Source organism: Manacus vitellinus, unplaced genomic scaffold, assembly GCF_001715985.3.
Source record: "Manacus vitellinus isolate BGI_N305 unplaced genomic scaffold, ASM171598v3 scaffold_7_pilon, whole genome shotgun sequence".
In the NCBI taxonomy this organism is placed as follows: Eukaryota; Metazoa; Chordata; class Aves; order Passeriformes; family Pipridae; genus Manacus; species Manacus vitellinus.
The window spans coordinates 23,980,834-24,005,039 of NW_021940813.1; the positions used below are offsets into that span (position 1 = coordinate 23,980,834).

The window sequence follows — 24,206 nt, forward strand, 5'->3', positions numbered from 1 at the left end:
CAGACAGACTGCTGCCTCAGAAGATGCTGCTGTTCAAAGACTGAAAGGGATCTGCCCTTCTTTCCCTCCTGGACTTTTATTTGGAGGGGAGAAGAGATCTGATCCACTGTAAATACATATGTCATGGTAGAGATAGTTTGTGATCATGTGTATAATGTGATATAGTATTTATTTGTACAGTCATTGTAATATATTCCCTTTCCCCCACTTTGAGTCTGGTGTGTTTTGTCTGGAAAAACCCATCTCACACTAGGTTGAGATGTGGGAGGGGGAATGGAGCTAGGGAATTGGATTTGGGGACTATCTCAAACCATGACAAGGGGACTATACTGGAGTTTACTCAGTTGTCTCACTGGAGAACATTACTGCTCTTCAGCTGATAGGGAGGCATGGGCAATTGCCTTCATACAGACCAGGTCCAGTACTTCCACACTGGTCACTGTTTTGCCCATCCCTGTGGAAGTGGCACCCCCATGTTGTCCCTGGTGGTCACAACATCGGGCAGGACAGCATTGACTCTAGTGCTATCCGTGCAATCAGACTGTGCTCAGCTCAGGTCACTACCTATCCGTGGGAACAGAGCACAAGGCTTGCCACTGCAAGCAGCAAAATGGCTTAGGCTCAGCTTCTTCCCCCTACAGCAACATCCATTGGGCTTTCTGGAGTGCTCCCTACTGTTAGCCTAAGCAGGGGCTTCTAAAGGAATCTCTCTTGACCACACGTGATTGATTGATGGAGTAGAAAGGGGCAAAGCTTCTGAGGCAACCATTCCCAAATCCCAGACTCACAGCGTCTTTGAGAGACTTTGTAGGGGCATAATAGATCTTGCCTCTTTCAGGAAATTATGCGCAGCTATGCCAAATATTTATAATACTGATGGGCCAGGACAGGAAATGAGTTTCAACACCAGATGTATAATTGTTCAGGCTGTCTAATTGCTACCTTGCTCCCTGGCTCTGCTTTGCAACTTCTTTTAATTAATCCTCTTCATGAAAATGTCCAGAGGTATTATTCTAATGACAGTTCACACCATAGACAGCTCTCAGGAGAGCTGTATGGATTTAGGGAATTCTCCACTTGAGATAGGACCCCAATAAAAACAAAAACATTTTCACTATGAGGGTGATGAAGCACTGAAACATACTATCCACAAAGGCCTGAGAAATCTCCTTCTGTGGCAACACTCACAGGCTTGGCTTCTGTACTGATCCAACTCTGAGCAGATGCCTGGGCTAGCTGATCTCTAGTGGTCCCTTCCAATGAATATTATTCCATGCTTCATCAGGCTTTCAACCTTTGAGTACTCCAGATGCTCTCAGTGCTACATTGTGGGATCTGAGATACACCTGCTCGTGTTCATGAAACAGAAACCACTGCCTTGGTGAACGGTAGCACAGTGTTCACCATCAGGAACTTGGAAATGGAAAACCCACCCTGTGTCAAGGCCCAGGGCTGCCAGAGTGGAGAGCAGACCTAAGGCCACTGTGCTGTAGGTGGATGTAACCCCAAGCAACAGGGATGTGATCCAGGTCTTGCCGTTTAGCCTCAAGGTTAGGGACCCTTCCCGACTCTGAGCGGTAAGGCTGGGCACACGTAGGCTGAAGGAAAAGATGTGCAGCCACTGTAACGTGAAAAACCTAGAAGTCAATTACAACTTCAAGGGGAAGCACTGCTGAGTTTGGTCTGCTGAATCCATGGCAGAGTCCAACAGGGCTGCCATGCTAGTTATGTAAATGCTTTTGGGGGACATTTTAAGCTTTTGTAGTCTTCAACGCAGTCAGGACTGCATTTATAAATGTTATGGCATTCAATAATTATGTAAGATAAAACAGTCAAAAAATATCCTACCTAGCACTAAACTGGAAGTTTGGGGTGACAGGTTCATTACAGTGAAAGGAGAGAAAAAGTTAATAGGAAGGTGTATGTTTTAAACTCAGACAAGATACCTTCTTTAGGAAAACCAAGTGACTGTGCCTATTCAGAAAATATCTAGAAGAATCGAGTTGTTCTTTATGAAACAAACTGTGGTTTCTTTTATGAACCTTAGAACTAACTACAGACATATGCCTTTAGGAAAGATATATGTCTCCTTTAAAACAGGATAATAAGGAAGTATTTACTTATTCAAGGTAAAAGCCCACAGAACCAAGAGAGCCTTACTGCTTTCCCACCCTTCTCAAGCACTCATTTCAGAGAGGTGATACAAGGTTTAATAACATGACCTTTATTGATGACAGTGGAAAGCAGATGTTTATTTTTCATAAACAGGAAAGAAAATTTTACTTCCTATTATGTAATTACATAAAATCTGTTTAAATCACTAATATAAAAAAAAGTTAAAAAAAGTTTGTGTACTTCATAATGTAGTACCATCAAGAAGTCCTAAGTAACTGTATTTTCTATAAGAAGGGAAAAATAAAACAAATTTGCATGGACAGAAGTCAACAGTATAAAAGAATTAAATGTATGTTATAAGGAATTTTGATTATTTGTAAGCTCAGTCCATGAGGATGGCTAAAGAAGTAGATCCTAGCAGGATCGAACCTTGCATATTTACACTCACAGGTGTAAAAGTAATATTGCCAGTTAATTGAAATATGCATTTTCAGTATTTTTCTGAAAATTACTGCAGTCTAGAAGCTACGTTTTAAATTCAGATGTTCACATTTGAAATAAAATGCTTCTCACATCCTTTATAATTAAGGCAAAGTATGTTATCTTTTGAAAATACCTTCTATATAGTTTTTGCATAAAAATATGAAATAAAAAATAAAACTATATATGTTTAATGGAACACTGTTATGTATGGTCCAGCAGAATAAGGCACAAAAAGTAAATAAAATGCTAAAGCATATATAAAAGTTAATGTGTTATTTTAAGTGGAATATAGCAAAATTCAAGTAGTTCTGAGTATGCTCATTTCTTGCAATAGGAATACATTTTTATATAGGTATCTCATGCTAAGCCTGATGTACAAACATTCATCATGTAAGCATAATCTATCTGAAGTAGGTAATTTGTACAGTGACTTTATTTAGAAATCTGATAGTTTTCAAACCATCTGAAACAAGGCTCCTTAATGAAACTTCTCAGCCTGAAATCCAAGCATGAATTTTTCTATGAGGCAAAGTACATTGGTTTCTTGCCCAAATCACAACATGAGTTGAACAAGTTTTGTCTGCATGCTTAATATGAAGGTTAATATTTTCATTAACATAAGTGACAATTCATGCCCCTAAAGTTGGGCACATTTGCACAGTTTGTTTTCACAGGTGCTCACAAGCAAATTTTCTCTCTGTAAAATTCCACAGAGATTAGTGTACAGAATGGGTGAGCTGCTATTTAATTTAGTCTGGAAGTACTGTCTGTTTATCAACAAATAAGTATACATGTAAAGAGAACAGAGAATCTTATGATATTTTGATAGAAGGCATACATCATCATTTGTTGTCTGACTGCAGCATCAAAGCAGCCCACAGCCTGTCCCCCACCTCACCCCACCAAGTAATATCTCTAAGATTTTTGCAAAGGAAGGGGAGAGCAGATGAAGTCTTTACTTCCTTCCCAAAGTTTCAGCTAGTTTCTTCAGTCTTTTCTTCAGCTCTAGAGGAAACTTCTCATAACACTTTTTGCAGACAGGCTTCATATCAAACTCAACGAATTTATTCCTAAAACAACAAAGCAAACCCCAAATTTTTAGCAGATGAGATTGTGAAAAAAGGAATTAAAAAAAAATCTCCTATTAAATGTGCACAAGCAAAAAATTAAACCTCCAATTTATACATATATGTTAAGTTACTTTTACAAAGTTATATACACTGTAGACAGTGATTACAGTACCCTGTTGAGTAAGCTACACAGTTTTTACCCAGATGTCCGTTTTCATTAACCATGTAATTTAAAAAGCCTTTCGAACCTAATTGTACAGATAAAGAGACTAAACATAAGATAATGGAATCATAAGTCAATATTTAAGTTGCAGTTGCATAAAAAATATTTTGGTTTTGATTGCCATAAATTCATGCAGAAGCTTAAAAAAGCATCCTTAGCACTAACCAAAGAAGAAAACAGCAGGGATGGTGGTAAGAAGGAAAAAAGTTTACAAACAGATTGGCTTTTTCTTTTTCTGCTTCTCTTTATCCTTTGCTTCACGTTCCCGTTTGGCAAGCCGTCGCTTAAATTCATCTGGCATTTTCTCATAACAGTGTTTGCAGACAGGTTTTAGATCAATTTCAACAAACTTATCCCTTTAGAGTTAAACACAGAAAAATAAAGGACAGAAAAGGAGAAGAGTTAGGAAGCCTAACTGAAGGAAGACCTGAACAGACAACTGAGAGAGACATAAAGTAGTAAGTGGAGCAAGAGGAAGAAAGATGCACATATTTCCTCAATGCTGCTTAGATGTTCTTCATACAGTTACAGCTACACTGTAGCAATATTTACACTTTGAAGAGAACTACTGATATGTTTTGAAATCATCACACTTATTGATACACTTACTTGAGTGTTAACTTAGTGTTGCAAGTTGAACAAGCGAAACAGTTCACGCACCATGCCTTATTCAGAGCAGACACAACTAGGGAGATGTGAAAACCAAGAAATCATTAGCATTGCCAAAAAAAAAAGGTATTACAAAAATTTTAACCTCACATATTCATGAGGTGTGAAGAACAGTCACTGATCCTTGTATCAGGTATTAAGGACCATAATAATTATGTGGCAGGACTAGGGAGGCAAATGTAGAGTGTAGCGTAGCAGAACTGTGAAGCATTGATAAAGCTGTCTCTGAGGCAAGACTGGCTTAACCTGTTTTTGCCTCCTATTTTTGCTTCCACCTCATCATACACCATGCTGATCTCAGGCAACCATTCTATGAGGCCGTGTTTCCAATTTAATCAGGAAACGTTTCCAGCTGAAGAGAAATCCAGCAAAATATTGGATTCTTATAATTTGCGACAACAAAAAAGTGTCAAATTTGTGCACAGAAATGAAAGACAAAATGTAATCAAACACATACATTGAAAATAAAGAAATTACTATATTCTGTTCAGTACTATATTCTGTTCAGTTCAGAGACCAAAACATACACTATAGGTGTCAGATTATATAGTGAAAGTTTGCAATCATACAAAGAAGTAGTCCTCCAACAAGTTCCAGTTCTGCTCATTTTAGTAGAATTTTAATGAAAAGGAGGACTCTGTTTCCTTTAAAGCATTTTGGATTGTCATTCTGTAGTTATAGTCCAGTCCAGAAAATGTGTGGAAAGCACATCTCTGGAATGTATGTTTTATCCTATAGTTACATGACTAAAATGAGTATATGTCTCGTTTTGCACGTTAGAGGCTTCCTCCTACTTTGCTAATGGCTTCGGCTTAGGTGGGGTTAGCATTGGTATTATAGTATTTACTTTGGGTAGGGGTAAATAGGCACATAATGTCGCATTATTTCAGGCAGAATAATTTGCTTTTGGCATTTTATCAGAGCTGGTTACCCAAAAAGCCTCTCAAAACCACCCTCCCTCCAAAAAAAAAAACCAAACCCCCAATCAAACAATAACAAAACAAACAAATCACTATTAGTTCTGCCTTTACAGGACACATATTTCCAAGTATTATCATTCCTGGTTTTGTGACATTAATATTAGCCTAGGTAAATATCTCCAGGAACCACTGGCATAATGGGAATAAGGCACTTTATAAAAATTCCTATAAGTGCTCACCTACGTCTTTCAGTATCTAAATATTTTTTCAAATTTGGTTCATGATCCTCCTTTGAGGAGATGTCTGTGTGGTCATTCTCACCCTTGCATGTGTTCTTTTTGAAGCTGGTGGGGCAGGAAGCCGCTCCTGAGCATCTTCCAGCATTCCTGGCCTTTACATGTCACTAAGGGGTTTCACGGTTTTCTTCAGCCACTGGGTGGTCTTCTACCATCATGAAATGCTTGCTATAAGGTTTTCTTACCATTTAGTCTCTGATTAATTAGCTCTAATTTAATTACTGATCAAGAGAATGGCTGGGTTTTTTTAATGAGAACAATCAAGGACTCAACACAGGGCTGTTTTCCCCTTACTGTCACTTTTAAAGAGAACTTCCATCAGAAAGGAACATTAAGGAAACAGAAAAGTGCTTACCATCTCCTTCAATCACACGGTTGCAATGGAAACAAACATCACCAAATAGCTGAAGAGGAAAGAGAAGTAAGGGATTTTTATTGTGATGATTTTATCGAGGGTAACTTCTCAAACTAACAAAATAACTGTATTTCAGCTGATGGGCACAGTTGTTTTCCTATTTGTTCCAGTAAAATAAGGAGAATGCTGGCAAGTCTGGTTTGGTTTTCCAAGTACGTTTTGCATCATCTTATCACAAAAGGTCTTTATAATATTTAAGATACGCATTTGTTTACCTTTATTTGATCCTCTGTAAATCAGATTTTGTTTTCTTTTAACATTTCTCTAATCCTGAACATTTGAAATACAGCAGTTGGTGTCACATACACACTGTTACTAACCAAATAATTGAACATCTGGACTTACACGCATGATTAGAATGACATATTGCTGTTTCTGGCAAAAACTGTAAGGAAACATTATTTTTAGTTTAAAAAAAACGAAAAGGAAACTTTAGGACAAAAATTATTCATTCTTTTTCCAGGCTTAACATTTGTCCATAATATAACAATTAAGAAGTGCTCAAAATTTCGTGTATTTTTTTCTAACTGCAGTAGTTAACCTAGTAAAAGACATCCACTCTACATACAGCTCTTGTCTGGTATATGTATTTGCCCCATCACAGCTGCAACACTATTACTACTAACATCATGGCATTTATAGTCTACAAGTAAGCCAGCAACAATCATCTGCCCTTCACCACCGACAAATTAAGACTCCCTCTGTAATTAGTAGGTGCCTTACAACTCCCAGATGTTAATCCCTGCTCTTGTGTTTATGTAAGCAAGGAGGTGAATGTGACACAACGCAGATATGGCTTCCAAATAAAAAAGGTCTGTACATCATGGTGCTGGACTCCACAACCAAGGGAGTCTGGAGAGAGGGAACTGCAATATATAACTTCTGTATAAATGCAAGTGGTCACTAGGTGGTGTCTTCTGACAAATTTAAGTCTTCGAGGTCTTCATCAACTTAATGACTGAGGGGGTGATGCAGCTATGTGACCATACAGTCATCCTAAGAGTTAACAGCAGTAGGAAAACCTAGGCTACTCACTATAGCCTAGTCTTCAACTGCAGTTACTGAGTGGCAAATCTTCTTTAACTTCTTGTAAAGACTGGGTGTCATTAGCTGTTCTGATCTCACAGGCATCTAAAAGCCTGTAACAGCTCTACTTAAGTAGACTAAGCTTGAAGAACATCTTGATACTGATTGTCCTGTGAAATACCTGCAGGTTTCTTTCTCTATGCAAGAATGATGAATAGAGAAATCTGAATAAATTAACTGCAACAGAACATCTCCTAATTGGCATTACACCCACAGGTGCCTTCAACAAAACAGAAGAATGTTTTACATCTCTAATAAAATCAATTTGTGAGTTTACCAATTAATGGCATTTTTAAAAATATGCAACCTTACCTGATTGTAGTGAGTTTCACAATACGCCAAGCCCTTTCTCTCATAATGACGATGACCCAGGAATGGTTTTTCACATTTTGCACAAACAAAATGCTAACAAGAAAATGACACATAATTTTTTTTATTTTTTGGAAGTAACGTTATTTTTTCTGGAAAGCAAACCAACCAAGTCCACTACTGAACATGACTGAAGTCTACTGAGCTAGCTGTGCCATCTCATGGCACAGCAAAGTTAAACTACATTTAGACTACTAAAATAATATTTCTTTTAATGTCTTCAAAATTTCAATCCAGAAGTTACCAAAAAAAAAAAAAATCAAGCAAAGGATTCTCATTTTTTAATCAATGAACAGAATTAGGAGTTATTAAATAATCTGCACCATCATTACACTCTAGTGAAGGAAGCGTTTCCTAGAGGAGATTTTCTAAATTTTCTAAACTAAATGGAAGATGTGGAACTCAATCTTGTAGATGGCCTTGAAATAAGAACTCTCACATGAACTGTTAAGAGATATGTATATGGCAGGTGACTATGGAAGACCTAAGGGTATTATGATGCTCAGTAACATGATTACCACAGATCGTACATGCACGGTTTTGCACTCTGAAATTTTCTTTTGTAAGGACCTCACCATGCTTCCTTTGATTACTGATCTTAGTTTCACAGTCAAAGCTCCCTGTAAGATAGGAAATTACTCCTATTCCACAGTGGAAGACTAGCCATAATAAAGTTGAAGAGGGATTCAGAGAAAATATCTATAATTCTTGTTGCAAACTTCGATAATCCTTTCATTGAAACTGATCAGCAAAATCACAGATTTTTTAACAGTAAATATGTTAATGTTTACATTTGTAAAAGACATTATGTATCATCTGATATTTACCTCCACATGCCATTGTTTTCCCATAGCGTTCACCACACGGCCTTCAATTGGTCTTCTACATGCCCCACAGATGGGGACACCCATTTTGTCATGGCAGGGTAAGCAGTAGAGTTCTCCCTTCAGCTCACGAGCATCAGCAGTAAGTTCCTTCCTATTCAGAAATTAATGAATTGAGAGCATGAATGAAGGCACTGAATGATGTCGACTCTTGAGAGTTTATGAAAAAAAAATAATTTTTAGCATTTTTTTAGAAATTATATTTATACTACAGTGATGCGGCAGCATCAAATATAACATAGTTCAACAGAGTTCAAGACTGATCACAGTAAACTGAGAGCAGGCTGCTAAGTGAGGTGCACTAAGTCTCTTGGAAACAGTTACTAAACCATTGTCATTCTGCTTACGCAGCACAAATGTGCGTGTGAAAGCTGCAGATGTTTGGTTCATATACTGGCACTCACTACCAGTTTATTTCAGATTTGCATAACTGTAGCTGAAAGTAAATGTAATCCTCTACCTCGAGGTACATTTTCCTTGAAAGAAAACTACAGACCCAAACGACCTAGGTTTATTCATTTCCAATTGCAGAATCTCATACACTCTACTTTTCAGTAAATTGCATGGTTAGATACTGAGAACAGATAAACCTTAAAAGTGACCATAACCACTAATACTCTCAACTGGTTGCCACTGACAGAACACTACATATTGTTATTCAAATCAGCCTTTGGTATGGCGCTGAAATAGTAGCTTCCTTTGCACCAGAAAGAAACAACTAAGAATCCATGCTATGTCCTACAACGCCCCATGGTCCGTGCATCAGTGCAGGATGTAGAAATGTGCAGTTTCAAATGCTGCAGCAGCAGAAGCTGACAAAATGAGGTGGGAGAAAGCTCCTAAAAAGGATAGCCTTTAAAAAGAGAGAACAAAGTTTGCATACCACTCAACTAAAAAGAAATAACATAGGAAAGATAGTAATTCAAGCAGGAAAAGAGGACCATTTTTCTTCTTCTCCTAGCAGAATAAAGAACTATCGTTTTGCTGTATCTATGTCCATACTTCGTATTTTGTAAGGTACCATCTTGTCCTGCAGAGTCCAATCTTTCTTTACTCCCCAACAGTTCAGCTGTTGTTCAAATGCTACCATGCCAAAAGCAGTAACACACATTTGGCCACAAGACATCCAAACCCCATTCCCTCTTGCCAGCTGCACAGGACAAGTTTTCACTTTAAGATGTAAATCCATGAATCAAATAAGCCCAGCATTTTCCTGTTTTCCTTTGCAGAACTCAAGTTACCCGCAGTTTGCACAGTTGAAATGATCAGGGTGATAAGGGTCATTTTTGAATATGAGAGGCTGTTCATCAATAATGGCATGACACTTCTGGCAAATGTACTTTCCCAGGCCTCTGGCTTTTTCCCTGTTATGGCAAGGACGGCAGAGATGTCTGAAACAACATAAGAAAAGAGAGGTAAGTACTAGTACCAAGTACTACACCGCAAAAATCTATCCAAACTTCATTTCAATCAGTCCTTTGGGAGGGGGAAAGTAATCTTTAAAACAATTTCTTTGCTAGGCAAACCAAGTTCAGAGCAGCAAAATTATCTCTCCTAAGTTCAGGGTGATCATTTTATTTTCCGTCTCCACAGGAGTATCATTTCTTCAGCTGAGTTTAAGCTATGTTGAAACACAGAAAACAAAGTTTGCTACAGATTGTTGTTGCTGAATGTTTCACTTTCAAAATCTTAGAAATTTAGATTGGAAGCTGGATGACTACACAAATCGTAATTCTGTAGATAATTCTGTATGTTATATTATACATATGAAGGCAATGGCCATAGAATTCACCTGTAAAACATTCTTCTGATCATAGCTGGTAAAAATATCCGACTCCATGAAGGGTCCCACCGAACATAAAGGAATATTAATAAATAAGATGCCAAACTAGACCAAAATTGGAGAGCCCGTTGGAAAAAGAAAGTAAAAATGTTTTTTTAAAAAAATAAAGACAGTACTTCTGTATCTGAATGTTTTCTCTCTTTTTACATATAACAATGGCCCCAAAATGTCACTGGGTAGAGAGCATGTTTGCCAAGAAACCTACTGTTGAAATAGGTACAATGTTAATATTTTAAGGTACCCATTCTTAGTTCTGTGATGCACTCTTAGATCTCTTCCCCACAGAAGATGCTTCAGTTGCTCCATCTGAGCTGGAAAGCTTCAGGAACCAAAATCTCTCAGTCCCCCCTATTAGTTAATTTATGACCAGTTAATAAAAGGAAGAGTGGAGATCTACCTGCCAGCATTCTTGACAAATCCAATATCAGCCAATACTACTTGGCAGATATCGCAGCAGAAGCACTCTGGATGCCAGCTATTGTTCATGGCTTTAATAACACGACCAATAATGAACTCACCTGTAAGAAACACAACACCAGGATATAAAATACCATTCCAGACAAAGTTAAAAGCACTGCAATGACATCATCATCCGTTTCCTCTCCCCAAAATCTGGTAGGACACATTGCTTGCAGTATCATGGTTCTGATTCCAAACTCTGTAATTTGGGTTTTTTCATTGTTTTTTGCTATGGGTCAGAAGAAGATGCCCTTGCTGATGGAGAACATTCTGCTCTTTACACACAAGTCCTTTTCATGCACACTCCACCTTCTCTCTGCAATAATCTTTTTTCAGTCTCTTCCCTGTTTTTACTTATCTGTTCTCAAGCTGTTAAGAAATTTATGGAGTACTTCATATAATATGGCTTTCTTGTGTCCCAATCATCCTTCTCCTTCTTTTCTTTAAGATGACAATCTTAACTTGTCATGTACATAGCACTGGTTTCTACTCCACTAGGACCAAGCCTTGATGGGGCTCTATACTCAAAGCACAATAGCACTGAGCTTGGGTGGCTGTGGACCTCCTGCAAAAAAAACCTCCCATGGAGTCCAAATGCAAAGCTGCAGTGACGCTGCACACACACACACAGCTTCTAACCCTCGGGGTGTAGCCAAGGCCCCTGAGCAGTGTAAAGGCTTGGCCTAAATTGTGTTTGGGAGCTCAGCTTCCCAGGGCTGAGGGAGGCTGCGTCCTGGCTTTGGAGAACAACTCGACTCAAAGGGGAAGGATCAGGCAGGTAACAAAGGAACATCTAGGAACAAAACCTGATGGACTCCAGAAATGTGAGGAATGCTTGAGGTGCCATTGTGACAACAGTCCCATTGATTGTGGCTCTGCTTACTAAGTACAAGCAGTGGGAAAGCCCAGCTCTGTGCAGAACCTTGATGAGGTTTTAAGGGAGTTGGCACTACATGGAGCCAGGACAGAAGGGGGGGGTGTGCCGGCTGGGCAGGAGAAATCCTGGAGATAGGGAGTGTAGCTCCTCAGGAATCACTGCCAACCCACTTCTTCCTCTTTCTCTGCTTGTTCACATCTTTAAATGCAAAGTTCTATAACATCTGCTTCCCCCTCCCTTGGTGTTCAACCCCTCCCTCCAAACAAGGAAAGGCCTCACTGAGATAAGTGAAAGCCTACTGCCTTGCCAGGGTGCCATAGAAACACAAGAGCTTCCAGACTGGTTTAAGTAATAGTCAAATAATGACTTCCCAGCCATGCCCCAGCAAAATACGTCACACACAGGGGAAAAAAGAAAACATGCAAATGATTATAGCACAGTAGGCGCACAAGCATTTGCATTAACAGTGGCGAATAAAAAAAGCAGCCCTCAGAATTACATAGGGTGGATATTAGATGCTGAAGCCCTAAAGGTATTTGTTTCAATAAAATCAACAGGGGCCCAGCTGACCATCACTTGATTATATCACCAGCTAATGATGATTGTCCCAGCTTCTGTGGAGTAGGACAGCACAGGTGGGTTACAATAGTCAAAGCAGATGACAAAGCCTTGTTGCAGGGTTTCAGATACATGAGAAGGGCCAAATATGAGCATATGCAGAAATACAGAGATATGGAATCAAGAGTCATGAATGGTGTATATAATCAGAAATTTATGAATGGTCTGCTCATTGGATCACTGACTCAACAGCTAAACTACCTACTCAAATAATGCAAACTTTTTTTAAAAAATACTGTTGTTTGCTGACCTTTAGAAAAAGCAGCTCCCCAAATTCTCTGAAGTTTAGTACATTCTGCAAGTTCACAGGGCCACTTCCCTGAGAACACACACAAGGGGTCGCCTTTCTTCCCCCAGTGACACTCCCATTTGTGATCAAGTGGTTCACCTTGATTTAAAACTTACCACATTGATGGCAGCAAGGGGCAAAAAGCATTTGAAAATCATGTTCGCAGTACTTCCTCCCTTCAAACTGCAAATGGAAAAAGATCTGAGTGTTAGAGGAATGAGGAACACGCTCTTAACATAAATACTGTAACACCCTGGTGTGTTTCCAGATACAATTAGGTAGTAAAACATGAGGGGCTGCACAAAAAAACCCAGACCATGAGCTATAGGTGCTAGGCATTACATCCACCCATCTTTATTCATCTACTAGTTAGCATGTAGTGTTAATAGCACACCATTCCTCCAATGCTGCCAAGAGTCTAAGGTATCTTCCGCCATCAATTTATATCACAAGAGACATCTGAATTCTGAATTTTGATGGACTGCTGAAACTCTGATGCAACAGAGCACATTCTGAGCAGGAAATTAGCTAACAAAAACCCTTGGGCAGTGGGAGAGGGAAAGCATTTTCCCTGAACCCATTTGATGTCTTCCTGACTCTACATTTCCTGCAAGAATGACCCAGCATACTGGAGGCAGTAAGTATGATGGGGGTAGGGAGAGGAAGAACATCCAGGGACAGAAATCTTTGACTTTATGGAGTAGTACAGCCAAAACATGAAGCAAAATAAGCCTTTTCCTTTGTGATGCTTATTTCATAGAATCATAGAAATCATTTAGGTTGGAAAAGACCCTTAAGATAATCAAGTCCAAATATTAAGGAACAAAGTTCACTACATCGATCAGATTAAATTGAGATCTGATCTTAAGGGATTTGGACTTGGATCTGAATTTTATCACAGGCTAGATGAGTTCAGCTACAGTTCAAGCTCTCATATAAAAAAACCCATATGGAATTAAAAAAAATTCAACAGCATTGCATTAGTAGCTTAGCCAAAGAATATGTAAAAACATGTAGGCAAGTATGTGCTGAGATGAAGGAAAATGTTTAGATACCTTCAGGCACCACTATTACCAGATACAAATGCCAACTGGCATGTCAAAACCAGATAGACAATATTAGGTATACTGTAAAATGTTTGGATTTGAATGTCTCAGTTTAAAACAGTGGAAAAATGAGGACAGCAGGAAACCTCGCTCCTTTCATTTTACTGTGTCTAATACAAAACAAATTAAATAGCATAAAATACTACCCACAAAGTAAGTTTTTGTGCCTGGACAGAAAATACAGCAATGTGTTTCAAGATTACCTGTTTTATACTATGAAATTGCAAGGATCAAATACAATATAAATATAATAAATACTCTTGCAACTGGCAGGGTGGGGATCTAACAGAATACTCTCAAAGTCACTGGGTACTTGAGATTAGAAAACTCCTCTGCCCAACCTGAATTGCACCTATTAGGAACAGAAAGACTTGAGCTCAATACAGACTCTTTCAGAAGTCTCTACTAGGAATTTATCAAGTGCTATTTCAGTGTAATACTGTAAAACAGATTATTTTTTTTAATTTCAGCTTTTTAAAAAAATAGTAATTGAGAGGCAGAGGGCTATTACGTTCTCAAGGAGCAATGGAAATTATTTGTTCATTGTGAATTGTGCTTGCTTCCTGCCAGATAAAATCCTTTTCAAACTGAAAAAAATTCAAAAGCTTCCTGTTCTGTGTAAACAGGTGGTCCAATGGGGGATGCTTAGGTTTGCAGGATTTTAAAGCCACCACATGTTGATCTGGACGGACCAAACAGGTTTTCTTCCCATCTGGTTTATGTCAGGTGGGTTGGTTCCCATTCAGTCTTGTTTGTATTTTTTTCAATCTTCTTGACTCATTTGTGCTGCTCTTGTAGATGACCTAGCAGTTATCCATCAGAGAAAGCCTTGAGTTTCTGTAACAAATCTCACGGCACATATTTCAAAAGCAAGATAGTTTCACTGTTGTATGCTGGAGGTCCATGAGTTAAATGGCTCTGCATAGAACATCTCACTGTTACACAGCCACCAGCTTATTTGTGTGTTTTTAGCTAACTTAGTGGAAAGACATGTACAAAACCTGAGTCTTTAAAGATTCTCTCTCTAAGGTAGTTTCTGGTAGGAAAACACTCTTTCTTTTAGGAAAACACACAAGGTGCAACTGGAATAGAAACAAATCTGACAAGCGCATTGCAACTGCACCTTCCTTTAATCTTCTTAAAGGTTACTACGAACATTTTAGAAAAAAGAACCGAACTGAAAGAAACCTCCTCTCAAGAGACAAAAGTCACATGCTATTCCATATTATTTTGTTATTATGATAAAACAACAACAACAATAATAGTAATATATATTTCCCAATTATGGCTGTTGTGAGTAGTCCATAAAGATTTTGCTGTATTGCTTCTGTTCTGGGAAGCACCTCTCTAAGCCCTTCCCTCTCCTCCACCGCAGCACAGTACAGTGCAGGCTAGGATGCTTCTGAAAACAAACAGCACAAGGCTCTAAACAAACACCTAGACCAGAGGTACAACTTCTCTTATCTAACCTCCCCCATCTGAAGGTGAGGTGTCCACACTCCCCAGTGGGAGACATGGGCAACCTCTAGAAGGAAGGAGCCATTCTATGACCTGAGAGTAATGTGGGTTGGAGGAAATGCCCACTGACTGATTACAGTGGGGCCACCCTGTCCCTCTGAGTGCACTGCCAGCTGCGACTGAAGGTCTCCACTCAAGCCGTCTGTACTGCTACCTGCAGTGCTACCTGCACTGAGACTCTGCAGCAGCTGCTCTAGGGAATACACATCTCCCAGGTGGTGGAGTAAAAGTAGACCAGAATTGCTACCACTTCACACCTGACACCAGAGCAGAGCAAGTTTGGAAATTCTGCTGGCATGTGCTTGTGCTAATCTTTGTTTAGGTCGAGTGCATAAGAAAACTTGCTAAAATGATGCTGCTGAGCAAACTGGAACACAATTATACCCTTGCAGGTCCTAAACCCACAGTTTCTGTGCAATATTAGGCATACGGTTCTCAGGAATCCAAATTACCATTTCTAACACAGGTTCATGAGGACATCTACAAAACTCCTGCTGTGCTGTGCTGACTCCAAGCGGTGGAGGGGCACTGCTCTGGTGTGGTACCACTTGTGCCAGCAAGTGACTTGGCTCCAGTGCCAGACCACAGCAAGCTGTGCTGATCAGGGTCCCTGCAAGGCAGCCTGGACACATGTCCTGCAGCAAAGGAGACCTGCATCTCTCTGACCAGTTCAACCCCCACCCACGGAACACAGAGTGAAAGCTTATCATGGCAGCGTTTGACGGCAAATGTGATAAGCAGCTTAATGACTAACTGGAGGAACTCTGCAAGTTTTGTATTAGGCAGGGTAACAATATTTGCCTTCCCAATTGCTAAGAGCTAGAAATCATTTCCAAGAAACACTAGCTTAGCTAAACCAGGCACAGAATAAACACAAACTCCTGCTGGGCAACCAACAATGCCCGCGTCTACCCATGGGGAACATGTTCAGAAAGACACATTACCTGGCCACACCTGCAAACACTTCCATCTTCTTGAAGACTGCATAAAGGCAATCTGAGGAAGACATCCTTTATGCCTGTCTTCTCCACTCATTTTTTCTTGACAGTGATACAGATTATCTCAAGTCCCCAGAGCACTGTCAGCCACTCCTGAGTAATGGTCAACCTAAGCCCACCTTTTGCCTGCTTAGGGCTGTCCCTTCTTCTCACAGAATCACAGAATGGGCAAGGTTGGAAGGGACCACAGTGGGTCATCTGGTCCAACCTCCTGATCAAGCAGGGTCAGCCTAGAGCACATTGCACAGGACTGTGTCCAGACAGTTCTTGAATACCTCCAGTGAGGGAGACTCAACAACATCTCTGGGCAATCTGTTCCAGTGTGTGGTCACCCACACACTAAAGAAGTTTTTCTTTATGATCAGATGGAACTTCTTGTGCATCAATTTCTGTCTGTTGCCTCCTCTCCTATTGCTTGACACCACTGAGAAGAGCCTGGTTCCATCCTCTTGACACCTTCCCTTCAGATAATTATATACACTGATAATAGTATACTGCTACTTCTCAGTTGTCTCTTCTTGAGTCTGAACAGGCCTAGCTCCCTCAGCCTATCTGATGTTATTTTACTTCTGTAATAGTTGTGGCAAGAAGTGTCTATGCTTAACTGAAACTTCCCACTTTCTACATAACATTTCTCAGGCTATCCAGCCTGAAAAAAAACGTAGCAACATTAACCAAAACACATTTAGTACATGGGGATATTTTCATTCCCAGGACAATCTATTGGCACTCACTTCTGACTTACTGTCTTTGAGAGCAGCATGTTTCAGTAAGAGTGCTCAAAGACCAATTGTCATGAATATGAATGTTAACAAGGCAGCAATAGGAAGGAAAACGCTTACATCCAATATATCTAAGATCCTTGCCTCTGCTACAGATTCAGGTATGGGCACCTAGAAGCACCCAGAGCAACAGGGAGTTTGTAATGTTCCTGACCTAGGCCCCAAAGTAAGACTTTCCTTCCACTGCAGTCCTTGTCCATCCCCTAGGAGACACAGGCTGCCTAGAGCACAATTTCCTCAAACTTATCTTTAACAAAAGACTATTCAACATTCTGAAAGAAGTCCCTGGAATATCTCATTGCTTTTTGAGTCAGAAAAAGTATGAATAAAGTACTCACTATTTAGAGAAAATACATTTTATTGGTTTAAGACAGTTTTAACACAATTACAAATATTTTAGTTTTGAAACATCCAAATCACTTTACGTTTGCCTCAGGTCTTAACACGCCAGGATGGACTCTTTACTGTGCCTGCAAGCAGGTAGCAGATCAGTATATATTAACAATTGTAAATCAATGTGTTAATATCATGGGGTTGTTCTTCTGTTTTGATTTAATTAATTCTACCTTGCAGTTCACCTTTTGATGTCTTATGGAATATTAGTCATTTACCACAATTTCTGCAAGACTATCCCTGGTGCATGGAAAAGTCTTTTGACAAGGCGAGAGAAAGCAAATCCCCAGGAATCCCTTTTGACAGTCTCTTTTCCTATTCACACTCCTCTCTCAGCCTCTCCTCATCACCCCATAACATGGCTCTGTAAAGTTAGAAATGATCCTTTGGAAGATAAACTGTTGTGCTCTTGCCATAAGGAGCACAACTGTCTGTCAGAGCACAGACTCGTGCTTTTAAAACACTGCTCACCTGCTTTTTCAGATCATAGTATGACTTAAGTCCTGTAACTGCTACCCTAAGTTGGACTATAAGCTACTTGAGCAGGGATCTTATCTCTCAGACATTAATTCCCCAGCTCATGCCATCTATTGTTCCTTATACCAATCACTTTGTATTTTATGAACCAGTCTAAAGCTTTCAATAAAGCCACTTTTTACCTGCATTTTCTCCTGAATCCCCATAATAGGGGAGTGTAAAAGAAAATAACACTGATACCAAAATACCCATCTGAGCTGAGGGCAATTGACCTAGAGACGAGAAATGTGAACGAGAACAGGTTTTAACCTTTGAAAGTGCATTAAGAACTGGTAATTTTAGATGCTCTGGTGTCTTAGAGTCGACCCTACACAGGCCCTGCCTGGTTTGGCTTCTACATACATCCTGATCTCAGCATGCTGACTTACAGGTCATCTCTTTTCACATGCCGAGCTGGCCTCACTCAAGTCAGCAATAAACCTTCTAGGGCCCACAGGATGCTGGGATTTCCCTCTATATGACTTCCTCCTCTAAGAAGTATGCTTTCTCTGTATTTTTGGTATGATACATCAGATTCACAAACTGCAGGGAAAAAAATCTGCACTGAAAAAGGAATCTCCAGCAGTTTTTTCTCAGCTTTGATAACATTAGGCTCCATATTTAAATAAGGTTATATATACTGTTGTCCTTCAAATTAGCATAGAAATGCTTCCTGGCTTTTTTCTCCCTTTACTGGGCATATCGTTCCAGAGCCCAGTTCTGACCATGGGACTTTCTAAGCCATGGATCTGCCTGTAGCTAATCCTGGTATGGGAAAGAAGGCACAAGACAAAGGTTGGGGGTGAGAGGGGCACTCTGCCCTGCTTACCTCGTAGAAGAGCCCTTCAGGGAACTGCTGAAAGCACTGGGCACAGACGAAGCACTGCTCGTGGTACAGCTCACCGTTGCTGTTGACTATTTTCTCGGCAGGGGCAAAGCCGCCCCTGCAGCGCTCACAGATGGCATTTGCAAGCGCGTTCGCCATGTTGCTGTTAATAAAAAAAAAAACAACACAAAAAGAAATAGAAAGAAAATTAGCTTAAATAGGCAACAACACTGGTTGTAGGTCTTTTTTTTTCCCCAAGGCCAAACTGCATCCGCCTAATGCAAGGTTGCTCAATACAAGTTTTTCGATGGACTTCATGGCTTGTAGTATTCCCTCAGAAATAAAACTACCACTTCTCCCTGCTCCTAAACTCTTTAGAAACAAAATCCTCATGATGAACTCTAATTAATTAAAAAACCAAACAGAAATGTTGTTACAACAAAAATGTTGTTATAAATTTACAGGCTTTTTATGATGCGAAAAGACAGGCAATTCAAAGTACTACAAAAATTGTTAAATACATTAGAATTACAAAAAACAAGGGCAAATTATGAAATATATTAGAATTACAGAAAACAAGGGCAAATATTAACAATAATTGAGGACTAGCACCACAAAGGAAAACATAAATGATTAATTCTAAAGAATTCCTAATTCTAAAATATATATGTAACAGCCTTAGTTCAAAGTTCTAAATAAACAATGTGAAAGAGTGTGCAGTATCTAGTCTGGTAGATATTAACAACAATCAGAGTAGGTAAACAATTATCCCTTATACAAGCTCTGCATAGCTTGAGGTCATTTTACAAATTGACTTTGAAGTCACGGGATTTTTGATTGGTTTGTGAAGGTTCATCTCAGAGAGCTCAGATCACAATGTGCAAACTCACAGCCCACTCCAGGGCCATGCTAGAGGATGGGAATGCTCCAGCTGCCCCACAGCAACCCACATGCAGCCCAACACAAAGTCATAAACCCATACCAGAGATGCAAAAATATACTCAAATAGCAACCTTGGTTGCTTCTCAAAGGCACAGAACCAAAAAACGGCAGTGTGGTAGTTGCAAAACATTAGAGGAATTAGCTACTTCACTGGGTTCATGTCCACATCTGCAGAAGACACTACAGCTGTGTTTCAGTTAATTAACGCCAGGAAAAGGCTCTCTTGATTTTTCCTTTGCAAATATTTTATTACTCTTATCTAGACTCTCAAAGCTATGCCTTTCAAGATCACCTCTCTGCCCTAATACCATGTGATAGCAGAGAGCAAATATAGAGCAATGGTCTAGTTTCATTACAATCTGACCTCAGCTGACAAAATCACTGACTCAAAACATCTATTTGGAAGATTATTAGACAAGTGACATTATTTTAAACACATATGCACACATGCACACATTTTGGTACAGCTGTCATGCTGTACTTGTAAGTGCAGAGCCCTCAGTCCTCTGCAAGATGCCAAGACTTCCTTTTTATCCCCAGAAGGGGATAAGACCTCTTGGCTCCCACCAGGTTCAATAGGAATTGAATTCATTCCGTGCACACCATCCAAAGGAGCAAGCAAACACCTAGCACGTGGTTCAAAATGGAATGTGTTTTATCTATTTCTTACACTGTCTCACAAAAGAGCCCTATGCAAGGTCAAATCTGACCAGTTATTATTAGCTGGCACTTTTTTTCTCTCTCTCTAAAGATCTTTGTAGAAGAGAAAAACAGTAACTGCTATCTAAATATTCATTGCTGTTCCAGTGAAACAAAAGTGGGCAAATTTCACTCGAAGATCAGAGGGGGAGGATGGTCTCACCCATAGGTAACAGACAGACCTACGGACAAACTGCAGTGACTATACATCCGAACTGTGATTAAGTATGCAGCTTGCTGATGGTCTCCATGGATTGTATATGCTTTCTGTGGGGGAAGACCTCAGTCAACTTCCCCATCCTTTTTATCAATCTAAGTGAGGAATAATCACAACAGAAACTGGGACCTTTCATCATCACTTCAACAGTGCTCGAGCACTAAGGATGTTAAGCGCTGGCATACATAAAGTATAATCCAAGCAAAAACATGAAACAAAGTTCAAAATCAAATGAAAACACTAAGTTTTCCTCCTCAGTACACAAAAGTGCTTCACTTTGAAACACATCATATATGCAAAATCAGTGATATATGTAATACTTCTGCACTGATGAAGCAGTTTATCCATTTGCCCAAGATAACACGCAAACAACCTGAAGGCAGAGAGACTACCTGACAAATTCCAACCCCATTTTAACTGCTGATAAAAATTTCTGATGCAATTAATGATGAAATTTAAAGCAACAACTCCAATTTTAGTTGGCAGTTACCACTGGCAATGTTTCAAGCAGAACAGTGGCAAAGGTTGGGTAAGAGAACATCTTGCACAAATCTCAGATAATAAAATACATAAGTACAATACACATGCAATGTCACTGCAGCTACACTCCAAAGCTGAACAGAATGAACTTACAATTTTGCATAGAAGTCACAGAACTCTTTGTAGAGTTTTATTTCACTGTGCCTACGTTGCAATTTTGACACTGGTTTCTCTCCTTCATTTCCTGCAGAGTTGTGAGCATCAGGAGCAACCTTGTATGCAACCTCTTCATCCTCTGGGATGGGGTACGGGTGAGCTCTGTGCTGGAAGTCCATCTCTCTCTGATTGCCTTCCTGGGTGTATATATTCTATGCTTATACTGCAAAGAAGCTGTAGGCAAAGCCTCAAAACAGTATGCTGGACTTCCCCTTGTTCCCAGCGAAGTGATTTACTTTCACAGTTCCGTGTCATGTAGCCAGAGCTACTCAGTGCCCTGCTAGAGCTTCAAGTTAAAAGTTCAGTGGCGGGGCGGTGAGCCTGTCACACTGTGATTTACTGAGGCTGGCTGTGCAGAGAGGAGCAAATTTTCGTGTTAGGCCCTCATGTAAACTCGGATGCTGGAAAGGGTCTTTGCTGCTGGCTACTGACAGAAGCTGCCCAGGAGAGCTGTGGTGTGAGTAGTGTATGTGAGCAAATATGTTCACCAACAAACTTGTCCACAGCTACTTTCTGCTGAGGGGGGAATGGAGGTAGATTCAAACAATGTTTTATCATGGGCAAACCAGCAGTGGGAAGTACAAAGAGAAAGAATCCTGTCACTAGGTAAATATTGCTTTAATGCTACAGTATATTAATTATGGTGAAAAAAATGCCTTTAATGTTTTGCTTGTGTCTTCTGCTGTCCTATGCGCTGAATTTATCCATAGGCATCTTTCTTTGTGTCAGCACTTTGGAGAAGGGACAGGTACAGATGGATAGTTACATTTATGTTGTGCTTCACAGGCCACTAACCAAACTGCCACATATGCTATAATGGGTAATATATGAAGGAGGAAAACTAAAGCTTTATTTCCAGTGATGTGCTGCATTTAGATCAATTGCACATAAGAACATTTACTGAAGGAATTTACTGTGGATATTAAAGAACTGAGAAAGCAAGACTAGGAAGAAAGAATGAAAAACAATTATTCCTTCACCACAGAATGCCCTCCTAATGTTGTAATTATTTTATGTTCATATTCTATTTAAAAATCCTGTTGTGCACCACTTACGAGGGAAGCCGGGGCTGATTAGCTGCAGATCTCTAGCTAATAACTACACTACTGCAAGCTTTCCCTACTTGAAGCACAGTGCTTGTGGCAGACGTGAGATACTTGGTTTCCCACAACTTTTAACTGCAGAAAAGGCAGGCTTTTGGAAAACTCTCTTGAGTAACTACCTCTTGCGTTGGACTGGCTCAGCCTTGTTTGCAATCAGTTGAACTGCAGAACCACATGCACTTTGTGCTCCTGACACACAATACCTTGGTATCTGAAGAATCTGCTAGTCTTTGAGGAGGAGGAGGAGAAAGCAGAGGATGACAAGGAGATGAGCAGAGGGAACAAGCAGAGAAATTAGGACTTGAAGATCAGAGAATCAAACAATCATTTTTGGATAAGACTTCAAGACCACTGAGTACACACCTTTTAAATACCTCCAGGGTTGGTGAGTCCACCACTTCCCTGGGCAGTCTGTTCCAGTGCTTGACAACCCTTTCCATGAAGAAATTTGTCCTAATCTCCAATCTAAACCTCCCACAGCACAACTTGAGGCCGTTTCCTCTTGTCCTGTCACAGGATATGACAGAAGGTCCAATCAAGGCTAAAACTTCTTAATATACCTTCACCTTCCTAGGACCTGAGGGTCTGGTTGATGATGTGTTTTGGCTGTATCTCTCAGCACTGGTTGGGACAGACTGCTCAGTCAGCATACAGCAGCCCACACGCCCCTCTCCATGCAGGCCTGAACTCGCATGTAGCTGTCTTCCCACAGCCTGGCCAACACAGCCCTACACTGCTGCTGCTGCCAAATTTGTGGGATGGGTTTGGTCAGGCATCTTTCCTTCACTTCCCTTCAACAAGGAGTAACCCCTGGGCAAGCTATTGCTTGGGTAGGTGGGACCCAGGCAGCATGACCCTGCTTATTTATCCATCTCTAGGTGTGCTTATGCATCCTGCATCAGAGCTACCAAGAGTTACAAGCTGTAACAGGCTAAGGAGGCTGCACCCACACCACTGACACAGCTTGGCTGCAGCTCAAGCCCTATTTTTATCTGTCACGGGGCAAGAGATGCTCAGGTTGTAGCCGTAGACCACAAAGACCTTGCCAGAGCACCGCTGCAGGAAACAGTCCTGGAACAAAAGGTTTCTGCGTCCACTGGAGCACCAGTGAAAACGAAAAGTGTTTGCCAACAGATATGCAGGCATACTGATGCTGGCTCTTCTTCTCCATCTTGCCTCTCAAACATTTTCTGCACAGGCCAGTGCTAAGCTTCTGTGGGTATAAAAAACTCCAGCGAGATAGACTGCAATGGACTAAACATGCTGATTCATCCAGGATTAGTGTAGGTGTACCAAGCCACTAAGATAAGAAACAGCAAGTCGGTCTGTCTCTTCCCCTTATTGCTGTTTCTCAACAATTTCTCAACTGTTTTCCTGGGTTTTGTCCCAGATCACTTGCAATTCTGCTGGGAGGCTGCTGCTGCAAATCAAGACAGTTCTGTTTTTCTCCTGGTGGACGTCTACAGTCCTTGCAGTAGTAACCTGAAATCCACATGTGACCCAGGTAACTGGAAGCCACTTGTGCTGCCTTGTGTCCTCTGTTGTCAACAGGAAAATATTTGCTTGCTTCTTCAGCTGCTGTTGAGCAGTCTTCTGCGTGGCTGTAGCAACGCAAGTAGTATGGCGAGTCAGTGCAGTAAGATGTCCATCCAAAAATCCTGTTTTAATTTTCCTGGTTTTTTCTAAGAAGCAGTCCTACAAGGTAATAGAACTCCATATGTGCAATAAGCTGCCTGGTTCTCCAGGCATATTACCTTTGCTGCTGGTAGAATGACTCCCAATGTCTTCCATTAA

At 40.3% G+C, this 24,206-nt stretch overlaps 1 protein-coding gene across 3 annotated transcripts in view; it reads right to left on the reverse strand.

The window, feature by feature from the left end:
- Positions 1-2,203: 2,203 nt before the first annotated feature.
- The window catches only part of LIMS1 (LIM zinc finger domain containing 1), a 41,903-nt gene continuing 19,900 nt past the window's right edge, over positions 2,204-24,206 (reverse strand). The window contains exons 1-11 of one of the 3 annotated variants that reach the window (XM_018084311.3): positions 21,247-21,517; positions 18,759-18,918; positions 12,733-12,799; positions 10,771-10,891; positions 9,772-9,921; positions 8,474-8,624; positions 7,590-7,682; positions 6,132-6,180; positions 4,501-4,576; positions 4,057-4,247; positions 2,204-3,668 (exon numbers count right to left, since the gene is read on the reverse strand). In XM_018084311.3, coding sequence (XP_017939800.1) covers positions 4,100-4,247; positions 4,501-4,576; positions 6,132-6,180; positions 7,590-7,682; positions 8,474-8,624; positions 9,772-9,921; positions 10,771-10,891; positions 12,733-12,799; positions 18,759-18,918; positions 21,247-21,428 — 1,197 coding nt within the window. In that variant the 5' untranslated portion in view covers positions 21,429-21,517 and the 3' untranslated portion in view covers positions 2,204-3,668; positions 4,057-4,099. Of the gene's footprint in view, positions 3,669-4,056; positions 4,248-4,500; positions 4,577-6,131; positions 6,181-7,589; positions 7,683-8,473; positions 8,625-9,771; positions 9,922-10,770; positions 10,892-12,732; positions 12,800-18,758; positions 18,919-21,246; positions 21,518-24,206 lie in introns of those variants that run through there. The other 2 variants (XM_018084316.3, XM_018084312.2) reach the window with 2 other exon arrangements.